The 23,331-nt window shown below is 40.0% G+C and overlaps 1 protein-coding gene and 1 long non-coding RNA gene across 3 annotated transcripts; one reads left to right on the plus strand and one right to left on the minus strand.

Moving 5' to 3' along the window:
• Nucleotides 1–530: 530 nt before the first annotated feature.
• Nucleotides 531–12,954, minus strand: LOC146654877 (polypeptide N-acetylgalactosaminyltransferase 17-like). 2 transcript variants are annotated; one of them, XR_014907354.1, is made up of 7 exons: nt 10,987–12,954; nt 10,370–10,487; nt 6,419–6,604; nt 6,080–6,249; nt 5,672–5,767; nt 2,021–2,182; nt 531–1,016 (listed from the first exon to the last, which is right to left on the minus strand). XR_014907354.1 is itself a non-coding variant. In XM_085381017.1 (5 exons), exons 1-5 carry the CDS (start codon nt 11,217–11,219, stop codon nt 5,722–5,724), a joined length of 753 nt encoding a protein of 250 aa, XP_085237143.1. In that variant the 5' UTR covers nt 11,220–12,954; the 3' UTR covers nt 4,954–5,721. The 2 variants fall into 2 exon arrangements, 1 of the variants encoding a protein (XP_085237143.1); XM_085381017.1 differs by lacking the exons at nt 531–1,016; nt 2,021–2,182 and having other exon boundaries at nt 4,954–5,767.
• On the plus strand, nt 5,711–7,460 carry LOC146654878 (uncharacterized). Its single transcript, XR_014907361.1, has 2 exons — nt 5,711–6,013; nt 6,888–7,460. It is a non-coding gene; the product is annotated as an uncharacterized LOC146654878 (long non-coding RNA).
• Nucleotides 12,955–23,331: the final 10,377 nt, after the last annotated feature.

Below are 23,331 nucleotides of genomic sequence, written 5' to 3' on the forward strand. Positions count from 1 at the left end.
CCATAAAACATAGAAGTGAGATTTAGCCCAGAGTCCTTGTTGGGGTGATTTGAAAAAAAAAGTACACCAAGTAATATTTTTAGCATATTTTTCTTCAAATTATAAATATTTACAAGGATTTGAATTTTCTGAAAAACATAAGAATCACTTTTCAGGCATTTTTGCTAAACTGTGTAAAATTTTCTCCTGTCACGAGTAGCCATTCCTTAATTTCTAAGTACCATAGACCAGCGGTCCCCAACCCCCGAGCCATGCACTGGTACCGGTCCGTGAGTCGTTTGGTACCGGGCCGCGAGTGTTGAGGTTCAGGTGTGCAATTTATGGTTTACCGGGGGTTTTTTTCTTCGTTTTATCGTTCATATTTATTGTTTTTATCGTTACCTCAGTTCCCCTGTGTCTTTTCCCGTGTGTTATGAACACATTTTAGTTATTTAGGGCCGGTCCGTGGCACAAAATGAATGAAATATTGCAGAAAGACTGATGGAAGATGGAAACTTTTTTTCCCCTTCACATAAGAAAGAATACGCTTTTGGTCGATTAAATGTCTACTAAAACTTAAACACTGTAAAGAAGTGGCACACAGGAATTATGGCAACATCACATTGAAAGTTTGTAAAATTCATATAGAGAAATGGTCCTCATGCTAAACTTTCACCACGTTGAATGTCCATGTTTTTAAAAAAAAACTAACAAAAACAAAAAAACATCAATTGTTTCCAAACCACCTCATCACTCGTCTCCTTAAAGCCATCTATTTTTGAGTCTTATTTCAAAAGCTAAGGAGCCCCCGCATCATTGATTGTCCACTGGCCAAGGTAACGTCAGGTGACAGCTCTTGGAAATAGCCTTTGTAATTGGTCCCAATGAAACTGGCCAGGCGATCACTGCTTCATAGTGTTCTTGATGGTCCACCTCTGCCCCGAGCAGGGCTGCAGGACCAGCAGGTGGCCGGAGTAAACATTAGCCGGCACCACCTCCAGACAGCGTCCAGTAGCCCGATTTATGATCGATTCGTTCTGCAAGGCAGAAGGAGATACAATACTTTGGTTTTAACAGATTTCACAGATGGTCTGTGAACAATGCGTGATGGTGACAGAACAGTATGTAACCAGACCGGGCCTTATGTGAACTGTTGCAACCTCTTTCTTAAACAAATGGCACTAACTTTTTACCTTACATCTATATAAAATAAGTAAGGTCTCCCTATTTCCCTAAGACTTCTACGTCTGCAGGACTCTTCACTGCTTGTCCTGCTGTGTGACAAAGAATCGATGTGGCAGAAGGTCTGCAGCATCACTGTTCAAGCTCTCCTCTTCCCGTGCTACAGGCTGTAACTCTTTAGTTTTTAAAGGTTACCCAAACAGAACTAAAAGACCAACAGAAAATTGACTTACAAAAGGTTTTTCACATTAAAAGAAAAAGAGAATCAATGCCAAAGTAAAAGGTATATTGAGTCGCTTGTTACCCTTTAAGCAGTCTGGGTTTAGTTGTCTTAAGAGGACCCCTTATTTTCTAGCATAAATATAATTTTACAACAGTTATTGTTCATATTAATCATAGCCAAAGTCTCAATTTATGTGCAAATAATCCCCGTTAACCAGACTGCTTTGATTTCAGTAATAGCAGAGATGATATCCTAATATAGTCATCACAAACAGACAGATCTATCTGTGAAGTCCTACTGGCCCCGGTGTTAAAACCTTCTGTTTGTGAGGGTTTTAACACAAAGAAAGGTGGCTTCAACGGAGGTATTCGGAATATAAAGGCGGTTCTGTCAGATAAAGCATGAACTACGGGGCTGCAGCAATGCTGAGTATGAGAGAAATGAAGATTCATGCAAAGCTACTCTCATATTAGAGTCCAAGAGAAAAAAGAATGGACCCAGACATGAGCTCAATAGGTCCCTTTTAAAATCTGACATATAGATACTTTTCCTCTCAACTCTATGCCAGTAAATTTTAGTTTCTCTTATAAACACTCAGTTATATCATTGAAAAAGAGATTTCTTTACACTTCTGACCTGAGAGAAATGCCATGTCTTCTGTTTCACGTTGGTCACCTTTTCACAATTGAGGAGCTGAGGAAAGTTGCTCATCTGATCGTACACCACACAACGAGTGTCCTCACCAGTGCTGCCTAGGGGTCCCAGAAACAGCTGACCTTCTTTAGTGTAGCGTCCTAACTAAGAGGAAAACAGATACGTCACACATACAGTAAACGGAAAGTTACTGAACTGGCTGAGTGAATACTCTTCTCTTTATTAGCTAACGATGAAATAAGTATGTGATGATGTACAAGTTGAAGGTAACCTGGCAGGAATTTTCCTTGATTATGCAAGCTGTTGGGTTTTTTTTTTTGCTGCTTTGAACAAGAGGATGGTGTTGTTCCCAATACTGCTGAGAGGCAAAACATGTCTTTGTTCTTCACTGAGTGCTAAACACAAAGATTTTCCTGTACATCACTGCTAATCACAGTGTTGTTTCAGCAGAGTTCTAACCCACATATAGCCCTAACATTTTATATACACCAAATTCTGCAGTTTTCTCAACTTGACAGAAAGAAAAAGCAGAAGTGAGTCAGATTCTTCCCGCTCTGTTTTCTAACCTTTGTGTCTTTCACTTCAGCTTTTTCGTTCAGATTAATAGTAATTTCCACTTTAGCAGTGCAGATAAAACAGTTCCTTTGGTTGCATCTAGCTCTGAGGCTTTGAGTGTGCTGACGATAAAGACTGATTGGGAAATTGTTTATATCGCATTCTGTTCCTAACAAAGCATGAATAGTGGTTGCAATGCCTTGCAAAAGATATAAAGATAAAGCTTTCCATCAACCACCCAGTCAGCCCAGTTTGGGTCTTTTTGCAGAGTAACTGCATCCTGTTTGCAGTACATCATACAAAAGTTAGGTGATTTAACAGCGTTTGGACTCAAAATCTTAAAAAATCCCACTTGTGGTCCCTAGATGTCACTGCTTCTTCTTAAGAACAGAGTATTTATTAAAATGTTTTTCTAGTATCTTTGACCACTACAAGTTACATTCATCTTTTCACAGATATTCATATCGCACTTTATTTTATGCACTTATGTGCTTTATCTGTTTTGCATACACACCTACAGCCAGTCACCATTTAACCTAACGTGCATGTCATCGGACTGTGGGAGGAAGCCGGACTACCTGGAGAGAACCCACGCTAAGACACCATGGGGTCGCTTTTATCTCCGTGGAAGTGCAAGTGTGAAAAACTGGTGGTCTAATAAAAACTGAAGACTTTTTGTTCCATCAAAAGGATAACTTTAAAAAATGCAACTGAAGCATGTCTTGTGAAGAAAGTGTGATGCGGCTGTTAGATTTGTATTGTTGATTGTCATTTATGCTTAGAAATATTTACTTATATATGCTTAGAGTTTTGTAATTAATTGTAGATTGGTAGAGGTTTTGATCCTTGATAGTCTGCAAACTGTGTGTGTATTAGACAGCACTTTGGGAGCATGAGAGGTCATACCGTGTTTTATTGTTTTATGGTAGGATTAACGTAGTTGCGTCTGTTCTAGTCTAGTCTTTGTTTAGATGAACTGCAGGACTTCCTCACCGTGTTATCTAGGATGAACCATCTAGGGTGAGGGGGAGGCTACCCTCTTCCTGACCAAGGATGTTTGACCCTTTGATCAGCAGTCCACACACACACACACACACACACAGACACACACACACACACACACACACACACACACACACACACGCACGCAGTAAGGATGGGCGGACATGTCTCAGCCTCCACCACTCTCAGCACTGGAGCCCCCCAGGGGTGTGTTCTGAGCCCCCTGCTGTACTCTTTGTACACATATGACTGTGTGGCCACTACCAGCTCCACCACCATCATCAAGTTTGCTGACGACACCGTCGTGGTGGGCCTGATCTCTGATAACAACGAGACGGCCTACCTGAAGGAGATTAGGAATCTGGAGAACTGGTGCCAGAGGAACAACCTCCTTCTAAACGTCAGTAAGACAAAGGAGCTGATAGTGGACTTCAGCACTAAGCAGGAGAGGAACTACCAGACCCCCGTCATCAACGAGTGCCCAGTGGAGAGAGTGGACAGCTTCAAATACCTCGGAGTTCACATCACGCAGGACCTGTCATGGTCCTGTCACATCAACACCGTGGTGAAAAAGGCCCGTCAGCGTCTCTACCACCTCAGACGCTTGAGAGACTTCCAACTGCCCTCCAAAGTGCTCAGGAACTTTTACTCGTGCACCATAGAGAGCATCCTGGCGGGAAACATCTTAACCTGGTTCGGGAACAGCACCATGCAGGACAGACGAGCTCTACAGAGGGTTGTGCGGTCAGCTGAGCGCACCATCCGCTCCGAGCTCCCTGACCTGCACTCAATCTACAGCAGGCGGTGCTGGACCAAGGCCAGGAAGATCGTGAAGGACCTCAGCCATCCCAACAACAGACTGTTCTCTCTGTTGAGGTCAGGAAAGCGATTCCGCTCCCTGAAGACCAACACAGAGAGACTGAGGAGGAGCTTCTTCCCGCAGGCGATACGGTCTCTCAATCACACCACCACACAGTACTGACCCACACATACAGTTCTTACACACACACTGGACTTTCTGGACTTTGTTTTTGCACAACACTGGTCACTATATTCTTCATTTCCGGTTAATACTTGTACAGCTGCTGTTATTGTGTATATATTTATTTATATTTAGATTTCTTCATACATTCTTATATAGTTCTATACTGTGTATTGGTGTATTTTGTTGTACAGTTATTTTATTTTCAACTTTAATTTATATATTTTATCTTATTCTTCCCAGTTAAATTTACCCTTCATTCTAATTTGTGTTGTACAGTTATTTCATTTTTAACCTTAATTTATATTTTATTCCTTCCTAGTTAAATTTACCCCTTTTTAATTTTTCATATTTATTTCCTACCTTATTCATAGCCTTTCCTTTTTTGTTTTCTTTAGGTCACGAGCAGTTGTCCAAGCATTTCACTACATATCGTACTGTGTATGACTGTGTATGTGACAAATAAAATTTGAATTTGAATTTATTACTCTTTGTGTGTATGTAGACGTCATATGTTAACGAACTTATGCATATTCATGTAACCTCAATAAAAGGACAGTGGTACGGGAGGACGGACGAGAGCAACTGGGGCCAAGCGAAGGAACGGCGATTGTCCGGTTCTCTCCCGTGCACGAGTAACATGAAGCTTGCCTACTTCGTGTCTTGCTTTGCAGTGTAATTATATTGCCTTTAACGTTCCAGCGGATGGGTTCAAGCTACAAACCTATCAGCGGCACTCATTTTTCCAGAATTGAATTGAAATTTTAGCTCCTTTAGCATTTTACCACTGAAGCCTTGACTTTCTGCCTAAAGCACCTGTTTACCACTGTGAGCTAAAAAGAGAGGCCCTTAGGGCTGAAGGGATGAAGAGCTGACACTGGCTGACTCAGGGCTTCAACACAAAAAGTGCAAGACACAATTTTATTCTGACAGCAGAACTCGCTCCTTGGAGGATTTCAGCTGAGCCTGTGATTGAGACACAGCTGCAAATCACATCACCGGAGAAGCTCACTGTATGTTTTCATGAGAAAGCAAAGCAACTGGAAAAAGATGGAGTATACTCTTTAGTATGGTGGTGAGGAAGAGTGTTGTACCTGAGGACCCCACCCATGGCATGGGTGCAGGGTGGCTGTGTGGTTCTCCTTCACACCCTGATCCATACACAGGTGGCTTGCTTTAGAATTGCGGACCTTAAATACACAAAAAAAAAGAGTCAGACTTAATTCATAAAATATGAATATTCCCCAAAATAATTACCGATTAAAAATGTATAAAGGCTAAAAACAAGGATGTGTCAGTGTGGATCAGACAAAGTTCTAAATCTCATTTATTTTCTATTAACAGCTGAGAAGATGTGGATGTACATGCTGTCTGAGTCCCTGCTTTCTTGTTATATTTTGGTCTGTGGAGGAGATACAAGTTTCTTAGGACTTTGTGTAAGTATCATTTATTTAATTTCAGTGGTTTAATTTGTACATCAGATCTTACATCTACAAACTTACTTTTTCCTGTGTCTTTGTCCTTCATGGCTCACCTCACCGTAGAACAGCGTATCGTTGTACCTCCTCATCTCTGGGTAAACGTTGTCTAGGTACCAGTGAAAGCTCTTACATTGCAGACTCTTCCTCAGTGCAACCCTCTGTGATATGTCTCCGTAATCAATACCGTGGTTCTGCAAGAGCAAAGGAAGTTATTATGCCTAAAGTCTCTACATAAATTGTGGAACCAAAAGAAAAACTGTTTGGCTCTGAACATGGACATCTGATAGTCACAAACAGACAAGCATGACTGACAGCATCCTCTCTAAGAGAGGTCTTGGTGCAGAAAAATGCCGTTCTCACCTCCATGGGGATGTTCCAGGCCAGGTAGACATTGGACTTGTACTCATCCATCCAGACCTCTGCCACACGCAGGGCATTAAGGCGTGTGTGGAAAGCTATGTTACTGTGGTAAGGTTTCTTCATTCGTGCAATATGAGCCACTCTGGAGCAAGGCAGCACCTCCATACTGCCTCCACACAGCCACACCTGTGGGTAGTAGGAGTATGAATTAAAGCTCACAATAATATACTGCTGGCTGCTGGGCAGCAGGAAATATAAATAGGCAGATGCACAGTCGCCGCGATGTCCTGATTTATAAAGTCAATTACAGCTAACAGCTGGAGCATAGAGCACCTGGAAGGACGTGTTTTCTTTGTGCTGGAACTAATGAAAGCTAAATCTGTACATTTAGAAGTCCTTCTCGGTTTTTCTTCTTGTTTTCTGTTATATAAAAAATATCTAATTGTTGCTTTTATTCATTTTTTTCTAGCCAACCTTAAGGGGCATCAAGAGGAGCTGAGGTTTTCGGCACTTCAGCACTGGGTTAACTTTTAAGCTCCAACTGTGAGTATACATACATAAATGCATGTTTTTTTACTTATATTGTTTGCTGTGACAACGTATCATCCAGAGCACTCTCCCAGTCAGCGAATACACCATGATGATTCCAGGCATGTCATTAAAGATCAACAAGAAGAGACGGTCAGAAGCACAAGTCATGCTTGAAGATGTGGCCAAAACATCTTCTACAGTTCACCATGCTATTTCCCAGCTTTGATGTAGGACAGCGGGCCAGAACAATAAGACATGAATGCTAGCATAGCCCCAAGAGCTACACAACAACAGAATAAAAAAAGAAGCATAAAAGCAAGCAGTTTACACAATCATAAAAGCATAAGACAACAAGTGAGTTTTGAGTTGGGACTTAAAGAGAGAGATGGAAGAGATATTTCTTAAATCAGGAGGTAGGGAATTCCAGAGTCGTGGAGCAGAGCAGCTGAAAGCCCTGCTCCCCATGGTGGCAAGACGGGGGGAAGGGACGGAGAGAGAAAGGGAAGAAGAAGATCTAAGACATCGAGATGGGGCAGTGATCTGAACCAGATCAGAGAGATATGGAGGAGAGAGATGATGAATAGCCTTAAATGTGTACAAGAGTATTTCTTCTTCCTGACCAAGATTCGTTCCTTTTGTTGCTTCTCATTAACAGAGGTCAAAGAAAGTATAATGATAAAGTGGAGAACTACTGGACATCATTCATTTTTGGTGCTAAAGGTTTAAGAATTAACTGCAGCAGAAGAGCTTCACCTGCTTGTGAAGTGGTTTAGAAAAGAAACCTCAGAGCATGAAGGTTGAATCAATTATCTCCTCATACAAACCACCCAGCAGCTGAGCTGAAAATGATATCAGAATGGCTAGAACAATGTTATGGTGCATCTAGAGCTACTGAAACAGCTCTTAATGCAAAACTTTAAAAAAGAGCTTTTTGACCTAGCAGACTTGCTATTGAAGAAATAGGAAGCTGAACAAGATAACTTCCTCCCAGGATCCTCTCTGGAAACAGCCAGTGGTACTCATCCCTTTTTCCAAAAGCTTCTACACAACCTCAGGAAAAATGGACATGCCCAAATAAGGGCATCATGTAGCTACAATCTCTAAGTTGATCAGTGGTGGAATCCAATGACCTAGCTGTAATCCTTACTTCATTCACAATGATAGCCATCAAAATCAGCAGGTCAAGACTGAGGTATCCTCTGCAGGTTTGGAGAACAAATGTGCAAAGCCAGCAACTGACCAATTAGGAACTATCCCAGCCACAGAAAAACACAGCCCTTAAACAAACACAGAGGCTTCAGAGGAAAACCCCTTGAAGAACAGATGAGAACAGGACATGGTGCTGTGAATTCATTCATGCAGGACTGTGAGTGAGATCAAACCACTGGACCCTGAATTGACCTCTCACTGTTAGGTAGAATTGTTGTGCACATCCACAAGCTTCAAAAGGAGATTAACTGCTCTCATAATGAATAATTTACCCAGAAAGTGGATCTCGGCAGGGTACTCACAGAAGAACTGAGCATCAAAATGGAAAAGAAAGAAGATTTAAGACACGTTAGGCATGGTTGTTGTTGACAGAAGGACTGGTCTGAGTATTTTGGAAACTCCTGATCTACTAGGATATTTCTGTATTACCATCTCTAGGGTTATCCCAAGGGATGGTCCAAAAAAGAGGAAATATCCAATGAGAGACAGTTCTCTGGGTGAAAATATCTTGTTGATACCAGACCCGACCAGAGACTGCTTTGAGCTGACAAGAAGGCAACAGTAAAACAGATAACTTCTTCTTAAAAACCACTTTTGCATTACTTTGAACCGTGAACCTTGAAGAATTTGGGCTAGAGCAGCAGAGGACCATATCAGGTGCTACTCTTGTGAGCTAACAGGAAAGTCTCCACAGTCAGGGGATCTCAATCAGATAGATCACCTTTGGTATATGACGCAATGGGAGATTCCCATCGTGAATGCACAGCTGACAAATCTGCATCAACTGCATGAGGCCATCATGCCACGATCAATCTTTGAGGAATGTTTCCAGTACTTTGTTGAATCTATGCCATGAAGAATTAAAACAGCTCTGAAGGCAAAAGAGTGTCCAACCTAATACTGACAAGGTGTATCTAATAAAGTATCTGCTGAGTGTGTCCAACCCACGAGCCTTCTGCTGTGAACATAATGAAGACATGGATATCCAAGCTATCTGAACCCACGTCAAAGTGATGTGAGCGTAACAGAAACTTCAAACTGACAGGTCGCCAAACAATTGCACAGATGCAACCTATTTCACTCCTGACAAACATTCCTACTGGATAAAAAGTAGGTCCGTCAGTCTTTCTTCACACTGGGAACAATATGAAACATGTTCCATCCACAGATAAGGAGCACTACAAACAGAAAATGGGCACATAGGTTTTAAAGATAACCTATGTGTTTCTGTTACCCAAGGACACGGGTGCTAACCAACAGAGGGTATGCCAAAAAAAAACATTTTACTGCTCTCTGCCACACTCTAAGATAAATAAGCAGTACTATGATTTCATGTAAAAGATGTTGGACAACAACCATGCAAAATTGCCCCATAGAGGTGCTGATATCTACCGCTTAACATTCATTATCCCAAGAATCCTGTTAAAACCCAAACAGTCATTGATTCAAGTGCTTGTTATGAAAGAGTTTCTCTGAATGAGGGCCTTCTCCCTGGACACATCCAAACAATCCTCTTGTAAGGGTTGTAGTGAAATGTAGAAATGTTGTTGTCGCAGGGCAACTCTGGATATGTGTCCCACTGCTTTGTAGTAAAAGAGGAACAGAAAGAAATGTGGTTCTTGAGATGTGACATTGTGGGCTAGATTCATGTCTTTGCTAATACTTCATCTCCAGCAGTTGTAATATATTTATAGGTGCGTTGAAGCTGAATTTTAGCTGTTTTATTGCATCTGTACACGTTTACTTATCTAGACTTAATTTTGGGGGGAATCTTGATATTTTTGATGACAAGATATAAGAACTTTCCATTTCAGATTCAAGTTATGACCAAGTCAACTCAAAGACAAGGCAACCGTTTTTGTCTTTCTAAAAATATTTGATTGTTTAGCTTGCTGGATAAAAGCCAACACACTCGGGTTGTGAAAATGTTTGACGTTATTTTTTCAGGAAAAATCTAATAACCTTGCAGAAAAACAAAAGACTCTCCAATCTCTCAAAATGTACAGAAACAAACTCCAACCTTCCTGCTCTGCTCTACGTGACCTATTTATCTCCATTGCCCTGCTGTGAGCTGCTCACACAGGACTGGTCCTCCAGGACTCTTAATGGGGCCTCATCAGTGGTGCCACGCTACGGTGGCCACTGCTCCACTTAAAACCTACAGGGGTAAAGAGGGAGCAGGAACAAGAGGAAACTGGGTGACACACAAACCCTGATGCCTAGTTCGATGTTCTCCCCTCCGTAGACGTCCATGCCTGAGTCGAGTAGACCGAGTTCTCCAAAGTAGTCCCGATTGGCCACAAAGGAGCATCCAATCATGGCAGGCGTCCTGCAGCCAGGAAAACACACTATCATGTGACACTGAGCGTTTGCAAACACCAGAATGTGTTTTTTTGTGGCTTTATCTGATGTTTATTTTGGAGTACTTTTCTACAACCCAAATCTCCACTATGCAAAGTTTCACACTTTATATTTCAGCCTATTATGTGGAGGGTAAATCTAAACATTTTTGTGCATACTCATGCAATTTATTCTTATTTTTAATTAAAGAATGGAAGGAAATCCAATTTAACACAAATATATGGGTGATAATCAGATAATTAAAATCCTATTTTCACCACTCTCTAATTTAGGCTGTAATTTTTTTATTGCTTTAATGAAGTCTGGTTTCCCATCAGGAGCTTTTTTTCTTGTTTTCCCCTAATCTTCCCCAAAACTAAAAAAAGAACTTGGTGGCAGTTTTATTGAAAATCTTAAAGAAGTGGAAAAAAATACATCTCAGAAGTGTGAGATCTGTGTTCACGTTTAAATGGGAGAAGCTGGCATACCTTATTGGTGCAGACATGTCTCCCTCCTCCCACCACTCTTTGGGTGGATTAATGTACATGCACCACAGTTCCCAGTTGTAGCCATGGCCAGAGTTCTCATAGCGCTCCACCTCAAAGGTATCGTGCTTGATGTTGTCGATTGACGGCAAGATAATCCTCTTGTGGTTTTCTTTTATTCTAGCTAGAACTGGTTCTGACCTGAAAAAAGTGCAAACACACACACACTCACACATTTAGTTGACTTTACTTTGTGCAGAAACAAAGTTTATAACATCTTTTAAGAGCACCACTTTTTTCATCCACTTCAGTCAAATAGAAAGTTCCTTGTGTCGTCCCAGTTTTATCACTAATTCTGTTTGATTCAGCCGAGTTGAGCTCTGCAGGGGGCAGTGAGAGAACTGCACGGTATACCTTAAGTTATGCACTGAGCTCGAAAATGAGATCCACAAAAAGACATCAACAGGATGTGGCAGTTGTCTTAGCGGGGTTAATAAGGTCCCTCATTGCATGCTAATTTCTTGACAGTATTTAGCCTTTGATTCAGTTCACCACCAAGCGCTCAGCTTTTTTGAATTAGTACAAAACCTTCATTTTTTATGGTTACTAAAAATTTACTTTTACGACAAGTTCTCCAAGAGGGGTCCTGTTTTGGTGTGTGTTTTATGTGTGCTTGTGATGTTTTTTTTTAAATAAAATCCGTTCAACCTGATCCCACAGCCTCAAGTGTCTCATTTTAAAACTTCTCAGGCGTGAAATAGCTTGGCTCTTCCTTTTATGCAGCTTCAGCTATCCTTTGTCTTCTCTTTCCATGGTTTCTTTGCACTTTGTAGCACTCTTTTAACACTGATACCCAAAGCTCTATTATTGTCATTGTTGTTATCATGAATAAGTAGAGAGATACTCCCATACGGTTTATGACAAAATTTAATCCGAAGTGATTGATGGCCCTAATCATGACCTTTTGACCTCGCCCCTCCCCCCCGGAAGCGAGTAATGACCGTGACGAATTGCATCCGGAGAAGGGGGGGGCGGGAACCCCCCGACATCCGGAGAAGGGGGGGCGAACCCCGGAAGCGCGCCATCTGTCGCTAAGCGTGTCGAATTGCATCCTGAGAAGGGAGGGGGGGTAAACCTCCGGAAGCGCGCCATCTGTTGTTGGGAAAAAAAAAGAAAAAAGTTTTTAGAGGGAGGAGAATAAAAGCAGAGAGGAGGAGTTCACAATTTCTAAGCCTCAGACACACAAGATGGATTTCATTCTGCAGCCCAGCAGCTCTCCTGTGTCCGATGAGATCTGCTCTCCCAAAGAAGAAGGCTTTGAATATGCCATATTCAAATACAGCATATTTACTAAGGAAGGCCTCGATCCGGACCTTATGACACTTCCGGAAATACTCCGGAATTGTCTAGTCATTTTCAGACCTGATGCGTCATGTTCCATAAACATGAGGGGAGGGGTTTGGTTCCTGAAGCACAGCGGTGATGCAGCAGCTGATTTTGTGCTGTATAGAGAGACAGAGCGGCAGCTAGTTTTCCGCAAACTCATAGTCTGAATTCTGTTTCAATATTATGACGATTTTCTCTGTATTTCTTAATGGGAATAAAGAGTGACTTCCTGTAGAGATTTCAATAGTATTTTATTTTCCTATAATACAGACGCAGTAAAAAAAACCTTTAAGATGATCTGCCTAGCAACAAATTGCATTTTTAGGCTACACCATAGCTTGTGATGAAAAGAAGAACTTTCTATCCGCTTGTAACCTACAGGCTGCCTACCCCGTATGTGTAAAAATGAATAAATATCCCTTAGTGAATACTTTTCTTTGAATACTACTTTTCCTTTTGAGAATCCCTTTTACAAGGGACTGAAAAAACAAACCATAATTGCCGTGACAGGCGATCTTGTTTCACACACACACACACACACACACACACACACACACACACACACACACACACACACACACACACACACACACACACCGCGGGTCAAGGAGGAGTGAGATATCAGATATCAGTTTTTTCTCAATGCTTATAACCTATAACGCGCCCCCCAAAACAATATTATTATTATTAAAACATCTATAAGGTAGGTTTTGCGCAGCCTGCTCCTTGTCAGACCAAAGTTTTTTTCTTCATTACTTTTAGCTACTTTTACACTGGGTTTTCTCAATAGACAGAAAATGAAAATGAGGAGTCAACAGCCGATATTATCATTGCTTGTAACCCGGTAAATAATTTCGTACATCTCCCCATAAAATAAGCCTTAGTGGAAAAAAGCTCATATTCGAATACGTTTATTCCCCTCTGTGGGAAAGAGTTTTTTTCTCAGAGTCAACCATGAGGCGAGTTTTGTCAACAGCAATTGTCCATTTGGTAAAACAAATATCCGCCTCTAAGTCGTATTTTACCGTTGCAGAATGTGGAAAACAGACAGCCCTCACAGGAGGCACCCAGGGGCCCACCTCACACACCATAGTTAAAATATTTAAATTTCAACTAAATTTGTAGTAATGATCGGATTTCCTCACTTATCTACACCACACTCCTTGATTTCTTATCGTTTCTTATCGTTCCTCTGTCCCTTAATAGAAACTATCCTCCCTTTCAGTTGTCTTTTGCACTTCCATATCGCAAAGCAGTTACTGTAGGTTATTTTCTGCTTATGCATTAATGTAATTAATTAACTTATTTATCCTTAAGTACGGTAATGACTTGAGTTCTAATGCTTTTTGTCTCTTGAGTTAGCCGTCAATGTGGGATTTTTTTACCCTTTTGTTCAGTTAAAGCTGCCTTTCATTCTTCAACGCAGCTTAAACTCTAATAGGTAAGCTTTCTTGTAATTTCTTAGTTCTGCAGGCTTCTTGAAAGACATCCGAGACTCTTCTTTGGATGCTGGATGCCTTTTGTTTTGTTTTCTGTCAAGATGATCCCACACTGCTTCGATTATCTTGAGGTTCGAACCCTGGAGAGATCAATCCATGACTGATGCGTTGTTTCATCCAGGCATACTTTGACTACAATGGCAGTATGTTTGCGATCATTGTCGTACTGAAAGTTGCTGCCAATCAGACATTACTTGGTATTACATGGTCGATCAAAATCTGGTGGAACTTTTCTACATTCATAATTTGATTAATTTGGATAAGAGCTCCAACAACACTGGCTGAAATCCAGCCTCAAAGCACGGTAGAGTATCCACGCTGTGTTAAAGACGGCTATAGACATTCACTGTTGTATCTCTCTTCGGACCTCTTCCATGCATATTTCAAATTTGGATTCATTACTCCATAAGACATATTACAGCTGATTTCTTTTTCCAGTCAATTTCTTGTGTAATTTGGCACACCTCAGCCTTATTTTTCTCTGTTCTCCTTCCTTAAGAATGGCTTATTAACAGCCACCCTTCCAACTCAGATAACTTTTGATGAAATGTTTACAGCACTTGAGTTACTCGCCACGGCCATCCTAAATGCTAAGAACACTAAACTTTAATTCTAAATTACGTTAACCAGAAAAAACAAGCCAAAGTCGAGATGTTGCTGAGCTGACCTGTGCTATGCTATGCCTTCTAAAGCACGTATAATGTAAACAGAACTGGTCTTTGCACAGAAGCCTGTGGAGCTTCATAATTAACCTCAGTGTGTGAAGAGCACTCTCCATTTAATAATAGCTGTAATAAAATGTTATGGCCGACGGTGTTAAACGCTGCACTTGGGTCTAGCAGGGAAGATTTCAACTTTTCAATACGAATGAAGGCTGAAAACTGATTAGATTAATGTCTGATGATCTTTTCTGTGCTTCTTCAAGTTTGTAACACCAAACATATTAAAGGATGATGTAAGGCTCACAGGAAGAGTTTAATTAGACACACATTTACTATTTTCTTTATACTCTTTCTTTCTTGACATGTTTAATATGATTACTATCAGAGGAGAAAATGACCCTTGTGTAGTTTAAAAAAGTTTTATTTAATCAAACTGTAATGTTGTTGAACTCTGACGGACGTGTCTTTTAATCTTGTCAACAAATCCTTAATCATCTAAATCTGCCATTTATCATCTAGTAAAATGTTCCCTCTGCTTCTGCTGCACATCTCCCCGGACACTCTCCGCTTCACCTGTCCTGTGCAGGTGGTCCAACCCCTGCCTGCCTCCTTAAACTGGGGTGTTTAAATCTCTTTACCTCTGTTGTGAACTTCACACAAAGTTTGTGGTAACAAAATCAAACTGACGAGGATCTCGTTTGAAAAACACACACTCACGAGACAAAATAAAAACAGACTGCTCAAAGCAAAAGCAGAGCCCTCACAGCTGGTAGTACAAAACACAGCGACAACATGCGTATTAGATACCCTCAGTGCCAGAAGCATAAATATGAAAAAATGTGATCACCAAGAGTATCCTAACAACGGCGTTGAGGTGGGTGTTACAGTAAAAAAAAAAAGTAGCCAAATTTTCATCTGAAAATGTTGAATTTTAGTAAAAACAATGCTCTGTAGTTTGATACTGTCGTTACAGACTAAGCAGATGTTTAAAGCCTTCGGACGCTCATTTGAAACGCACTCATTCTCCTTATCAGCTGGAAACATTAAAGCCGTAAAATGACTTTTTCAAACGGATAAAAACTATTGAACAACAGCAATGTTGAGCCTGTTCCAAAATTTGGATGTACATGTGTTGAAGGTGTGGGTCTTGTTGAATTATTAAACATACATTCTTTAATTTTTCGAGCCACAAAAACAACAACTTTTAATTTTCTTCTGCTTGAGTATCGGCCTCGGGTAGCTCTACTTATCATTGCTCAGTCAGTTGTCTGTTTGTGCTACTTTTTTAAGGAGCAGCGTATTATTGGTAAGGGTGACTTTATGTGTTTAGCTACTTAAGTGGAAGTACTGTGGATAGTTTTACCTTACATACATAGATCTACCAATACAGCTTCTGAGGTAACTGTTTACAAAATGTTATAATCTATTCAAAGGTTCTTTGCAATTTTACATTGATAAACATTATCCTTAACACATTTGGCCCACATAAAGTACTATGGCCATCACACTGTCATTTAGAATTGTTTAAATAACTCCTGTCTTAAGTCCTTCCATCAAAAAAAAAAAAAAAAAAAAAAAAAAAACATGGTTCACTTTTACATCACAAAATGTTAGAAATATAAGTCGTTCATAACAAACTGAAAGGTTGGGAGTTTAAAAATCCAAACCGATGGAAGAATCAGAATCAGAATACTTTATTGATCCCTGGGGGAAATTATTTTTTGTTACAGTGCTCCATTATAAACCAACATTAAGACAAGACAGACAATACACTAACTAAGAATAGTACAATATATACATATATATACATACATACATACATACATACATAAGTCACTCATAAATAAATAGCTGGAAAAGAAACATGTGTAGCTGTAGCAGCAAACAGTGTGTTAAGTGGATGCGTTGTACAGGGAGATGGCCACAGGCAGGAAAGATTTCCTGTGTCGTTCAGTGGTGCTTTTCGGTAATCTCAGTCTCTCACTGAACGTGCTCCTGTGACTGACCAGCATGTCATGGAGTGGGTGGGAGGTGTTATCCAACATTGTCTTTATCTTGGACAGCATCCGCCTCTCCGACACCACCTTGAGGGTGTCCAGCTCCATCCCCACAACATTGCTGGCCTTACGGATCAGTTTATCGAGTCTGTTGGCATCTGCGACCCTCAGCCTGCTCCCCCAGCATGCAACAGCATAGAGGATCGCACTGGCCACAACAGACTCATAGAAAACTCATAGAAAATAGGAAGCAGAAGTAGAAGACTATAACGTCTCAGAGCACACGGTGTCTATTATTGTGTAGACATGTATAAATAAGAGCTTAATAAAGATGCTTAATTTCTTAAGAAATAAACAGGTGGAGTGATCTTTATCAAAAGTGGATGTTGCATCTGTGGCTAAACCACTGTACCCAAAAAAACTTTAAAAATCTACTGTGTGTGAGGCTGTGTAAGTAAAGCTTGCCCTTCACACCCGCGTGTAATAAACCATTTGTTGGGGGGTTGTGGATTTGGCACCTCAGCATTGTGAAAGTGGGGAAACATGTTTCTGGCTGTGCATAAGATTTCTTCTTACAACTTAGAATCTCAGTTCTAAATGAAATTCAGATGTTTTTTTTAAGTATGGCTAATGTATTATTTGACTTCTAAGACACACACACACACACACACACACACACACACACACACACACACAAGAACAACACAGAGAAGAAGAAGAGGGGGTCGTTTTACTACGCATCATAAAAACGCAATCATTCATAACATGGACAGTGAGAAGTAAAACTCGTCGTCTTACCACATGTTATATTCTGTAAACTTAAAATAATCCGCAGAAATTAGAGTTTAGTGTTTTAATTCATCTATTAAAAAACACGAGTCAACATTACTGAAGTGACGCTTTAACGATGCGTCTTATCATCGTGTTTATGATGATAAAACATGTTCTCTCGTTAGTAGATGTCTGCGCTGTCACTTGTCACGAAAATGTTCAGAGCCAGGGTTCCTCTTTAATTACCATTGATCGTTAATAGGGTCACAAAAGATTTGTCGCATTATCCCCATAAACAAAATGCTTTTATAGAAATCATTGTGATACAAATATTTAGATTCTTGATTCACAATGTGCACGAACTCAAAATCTTTAGAGGTTCATATTTACTGATACTGTCGTGACCTTCCTTCTGTGATTGGATTTTCACTTATTGTCGGCTTTACAGTCACATAAAATTCATTCCAATTTTTTGCCTTTGCTTCAATTAAGGTGTTTCTTTAAATCTACAGCAGCTCCCTTTTCAAAAGGTTTACTGACATAGTAAGGAAGTAGCTAGGGAACTCGGTAAGTATGAGCAACAACAGCTTAGGGACTGTTTCTACAATAAAGAGGAATTCATCATCATCTGCAGTTCATCAAAAAAAAAAAACAATTCAGCAGATCCTCAAAGTATGGATACAATCTGTTTTCAGCTGTAGAGGTACGCTTCACGTACTTATCAACATGCAGTTTAGAGGCTTGCATTAGAGTGCTTTGGTACTTGGACCTCTTTTATTTAGCACGGTTATACCGTTGTGTATTTAGCTATATAAATATGCTCAAGAGTCTATCGTATGTTTGTCATGCAATTAAAAATTCAAAAATATAATTTTTAAATCAGTAACTTTGCAAATTTAGCGCGGACCCTCACCCCTCCCTCCGGCTCCCACGGCCCCGCTGTCACCGTAAGACTCATACTCTTCCCCCCACGTATGCTGCTATTGATCGTTGTCAGTTGTCAGTAAACCTTTTGAAAAGGGAGCTGCTGTAGATTTAAAGAAACACCTTAATTGAAGCAAAGGCAAAAAATTGGAATGAATTTTATGTGACTGTAAAGCCGACAATAAGTGAAAATCCAAAAAACGCCTCCAATCCTAATGATCTCCCCCCCCCCCCCCCTCTCCCTCTCTCTCTGTGTGTGTGTGTGTGTGTGTGTGTGTGTGTGTGTGTGTGTGTGTGTGTGTGTGTGTGTCCTCACAGAAGGAAGGTCACGACAGGAGCTTTTTTCAATCAGTTTTTACAAGAAGTGTAGCTCATACAATGGTATAAATGTATTATTTGCGATACTTTATAAATATGAACCTCTAAAGATTTTGAGTTCGTGCACATTGTGAATCAAGAATCTAAATATTTGTATCACAATGATTTCTATAAAAGCATTTTGTTTATGGGGATAATGCGACAAATCTTTTGTGACCCTATTAACGATCAATGGTAATTAAAGAGGAACCCTGGCTCTGAACATTTTCGTGACAAGTGACAGCGCAGACATCTACTAACGAGAGAACATGTTTTATCATCATAAACACGATGATAAGACGCATCGTTAAAGCGTCACTTCAGTAATGTTGACTCGTGTTTTTTAATAGATGAATTAAAACACTAAACTCTAATTTCTGCGGATTATTTTAAGTTTACAGAATATAACATGTGGTAAGACGACGAGTTTTACTTCTCACTGTCCATGTTATGAATGATTGCGTTTTTATGATGCGTAGTAAAACGACCCCCTCTTCTTCTTCTCTGTGTTGTTCTTGTGTGTGTGTGTGTGTGTGTGTGTGTGTGTGTGTGTGTGTGTGTGTGTGTGTGTGTGTGTGTCTTAGAAGTCAAATAATACATTAGCCATACTTAAAAAAAACATCTGAATTTCATTTAGAACTGAGATTCTAAGTTGTAAGCAGAAATCTTATGCACAGCCAGAAACATGTTTCCCCACTTTCACAATGCTGAGGTGCCAAATCCACAACCCCTCAACAAATGGTTTATTACACGCGGGTGTGAAGGGCAAGCTTTACTTACACAGCCTCACACACAGTAGATTTTTAAAGTTTTTTTGGGTACAGTGGTTTAGCCAGAGATGCAACATCCACTTTTGATAAAGATCACTCCACCTGTTTATTTCTTAAGAAATTAAGCATCTTTATTAAGCTCTTATTTATACATGTCTACACAATAATAGACACCGTGTGCTCTGAGACGTTATAGTCTTCTACTTCTGCTTCCTATTTTCTATGAGTTTTCTATGAGTCTGTTGTGGCCAGTGCGATCCTCTATGCTGTTGCATGCTGGGGGAGCAGGCTGAGGGTCGCAGATGCCAACAGACTCGATAAACTGATCCGTAAGGCCAGCAATGTTGTGGGGATGGAGCTGGACACCCTCAAGGTGGTGTCGGAGAGGCGGATGCTGTCCAAGATAAAGACAATGTTGGATAACACCTCCCACCCACTCCATGACATGCTGGTCAGTCACAGGAGCACGTTCAGTGAGAGACTGAGATTACCGAAAAGCACCACTGAACGACACAGGAAATCTTTCCTGCCTGTGGCCATCTCCCTGTACAACGCATCCACTTAACACACTGTTTGCTGCTACAGCTACACATGTTTCTTTTCCAGCTATTTATTTATGAGTGACTTATGTATGTATGTATGTATGTATGTATATATATGTATATATTGTACTATTCTTAGTTAGTGTATTGTCTGTCTTGTCTTAATGTTGGTTTATAATGGAGCACTGTAACAAAAAATAATTTCCCCCAGGGATCAATAAAGTATTCTGATTCTGATTCTTCCATCGGTTTGGATTTTTAAACTCCCAACCTTTCAGTTTGTTATGAACGACTTATATTTCTAACATTTTGTGATGTAAAAGTGAACCATGTTTTTTTTTTTTTTTTTTTTTTTTTTTGATGGAAGGACTTAAGACAGGAGTTATTTAAACAATTCTAAATGACAGTGTGATGGCCATAGTACTTTATGTGGGCCAAATGTGTTAAGGATAATGTTTATCAATGTAAAATTGCAAAGAACCTTTGAATAGATTATAACATTTTGTAAACAGTTACCTCAGAAGCTGTATTGGTAGATCTATGTATGTAAGGTAAAACTATCCACAGTACTTCCACTTAAGTAGCTAAACACATAAAGTCACCCTTACCAATAATACGCTGCTCCTTAAAAAAGTAGCACAAACAGACAACTGACTGAGCAATGATAAGTAGAGCTACCCGAGGCCGATACTCAAGCAGAAGAAAATTAAAAGTTGTTGTTTTTGTGGCTCGAAAAATTAAAGAATGTATGTTTAATAATTCAACAAGACCCACACCTTCAACACATGTACATCCAAATTTTGGAACAGGCTCAACATTGCTGTTGTTCAATAGTTTTTATCCGTTTGAAAAAGTCATTTTACGGCTTTAATGTTTCCAGCTGATAAGGAGAATGAGTGCGTTTCAAATGAGCGTCCGAAGGCTTTAAACATCTGCTTAGTCTGTAACGACAGTATCAAACTACAGAGCATTGTTTTTACTAAAATTCAACATTTTCAGATGAAAATTTGGCTACTTTTTTTTTTTACTGTAACACCCACCTCAACGCCGTTGTTAGGATACTCTTGGTGATCACATTTTTTCATATTTATGCTTCTGGCACTGAGGGTATCTAATACGCATGTTGTCGCTGTGTTTTGTACTACCAGCTGTGAGGGCTCTGCTTTTGCTTTGAGCAGTCTGTTTTTATTTTGTCTCGTGAGTGTGTGTTTTTCAAACGAGATCCTCGTCAGTTTGATTTTGTTACCACAAACTTTGTGTGAAGTTCACAACAGAGGTAAAGAGATTTAAACACCCCAGTTTAAGGAGGCAGGCAGGGGTTGGACCACCTGCACAGGACAGGTGAAGCGGAGAGTGTCCGGGGAGATGTGCAGCAGAAGCAGAGGGAACATTTTACTAGATGATAAATGGCAGATTTAGATGATTAAGGATTTGTTGACAAGATTAAAAGACACGTCCGTCAGAGTTCAACAACATTACAGTTTGATTAAATAAAACTTTTTTAAACTACACAAGGGTCATTTTCTCCTCTGATAGTAATCATATTAAACATGTCAAGAAAGAAAGAGTATAAAGAAAATAGTAAATGTGTGTCTAATTAAACTCTTCCTGTGAGCCTTACATCATCCTTTAATATGTTTGGTGTTACAAACTTGAAGAAGCACAGAAAAGATCATCAGACATTAATCTAATCAGTTTTCAGCCTTCATTCGTATTGAAAAGTTGAAATCTTCCCTGCTAGACCCAAGTGCAGCGTTTAACACCGTCGGCCATAACATTTTATTACAGCTATTATTAAATGGAGAGTGCTCTTCACACACTGAGGTTAATTATGAAGCTCCACAGGCTTCTGTGCAAAGACCAGTTCTGTTTACATTATACGTGCTTTAGAAGGCATAGCATAGCACAGGTCAGCTCAGCAACATCTCGACTTTGGCTTGTTTTTTCTGGTTAACGTAATTTAGAATTAAAGTTTAGTGTTCTTAGCATTTAGGATGGCCGTGGCGAGTAACTCAAGTGCTGTAAACATTTCATCAAAAGTTATCTGAGTTGGAAGGGTGGCTGTTAATAAGCCATTCTTAAGGAAGGAGAACAGAGAAAAATAAGGCTGAGGTGTGCCAAATTACACAAGAAATTGACTGGAAAAAGAAATCAGCTGTAATATGTCTTATGGAGTAATGAATCCAAATTTGAAATATGCATGGAAGAGGTCCGAAGAGAGATACAACAGTGAATGTCTATAGCCGTCTTTAACACAGCGTGGATACTCTACCGTGCTTTGAGGCTGGATTTCAGCCAGTGTTGTTGGAGCTCTTATCCAAATTAATCAAATTATGAATGTAGAAAAGTTCCACCAGATTTTGATCGACCATGTAATACCAAGTAATGTCTGATTGGCAGCAACTTTCAGTACGACAATGATCGCAAACATACTGCCATTGTAGTCAAAGTATGCCTGGATGAAACAACGCATCAGTCATGGATTGATCTCTCCAGGGTTCGAACCTCAAGATAATCGAAGCAGTGTGGGATCATCTTGACAGAAAACAAAACAAAAGGCATCCAGCATCCAAAGAAGAGTCTCGGATGTCTTTCAAGAAGCCTGCAGAACTAAGAAATTACAAGAAAGCTTACCTATTAGAGTTTAAGCTGCGTTGAAGAATGAAAGGCAGCTTTAACTGAACAAAAGGGTAAAAAAATCCCACATTGACGGCTAACTCAAGAGACAAAAAGCATTAGAACTCAAGTCATTACCGTACTTAAGGATAAATAAGTTAATTAATTACATTAATGCATAAGCAGAAAATAACCTACAGTAACTGCTTTGCGATATGGAAGTGCAAAAGACAACTGAAAGGGAGGATAGTTTCTATTAAGGGACAGAGGAACGATAAGAAACGATAAGAAATCAAGGAGTGTGGTGTAGATAAGTGAGGAAATCCGATCATTACTACAAATTTAGTTGAAATTTAAATATTTTAACTATGGTGTGTGAGGTGGGCCCCTGGGTGCCTCCTGTGAGGGCTGTCTGTTTTCCACATTCTGCAACGGTAAAATACGACTTAGAGGCGGATATTTGTTTTACCAAATGGACAATTGCTGTTGACAAAACTCGCCTCATGGTTGACTCTGAGAAAAAAACTCTTTCCCACAGAGGGGAATAAACGTATTCGAATATGAGCTTTTTTCCACTAAGGCTTATTTTATGGGGAGATGTACGAAATTATTTACCGGGTTACAAGCAATGATAATATCGGCTGTTGACTCCTCATTTTCATTTTCTGTCTATTGAGAAAACCCAGTGTAAAAGTAGCTAAAAGTAATGAAGAAAAAAACTTTGGTCTGACAAGGAGCAGGCTGCGCAAAACCTACCTTATAGATGTTTTAATAATAATAATATTGTTTTGGGGGGCGCGTTATAGGTTATAAGCATTGAGAAA

The sequence above is a fragment of the Rhamphochromis longiceps genome, linkage group LG14 (assembly GCF_057381845.1).
Source record: "Rhamphochromis longiceps isolate RC_006_pf linkage group LG14, R_longiceps_female_GT1.1, whole genome shotgun sequence".
Lineage (NCBI taxonomy): Eukaryota > Metazoa > Chordata > Actinopteri > Cichliformes > Cichlidae > Rhamphochromis > Rhamphochromis longiceps.

Excerpts from the sequence above, each read along its gene's own strand:
- LOC146654877 (XM_085381017.1), bottom strand. The coding sequence starts at position 11,219 with ATGTGTGAGTGTGTGTGTGTTTGCACTTTTTTCAGGTCAGAACCAGTT. Across the intron at positions 6,605-10,369 it reads ACATCGAACTAGGCATCAGG|GTGTGGCTGTGTGGAGGCAG; the intron begins GTTTGTGTGTCA and ends TACTACCCACAG. Across the intron at positions 6,250-6,418 it reads CCTGGAACATCCCCATGGAG|AACCACGGTATTGATTACGG; the intron begins GTGAGAACGGCA and ends TTGCTCTTGCAG.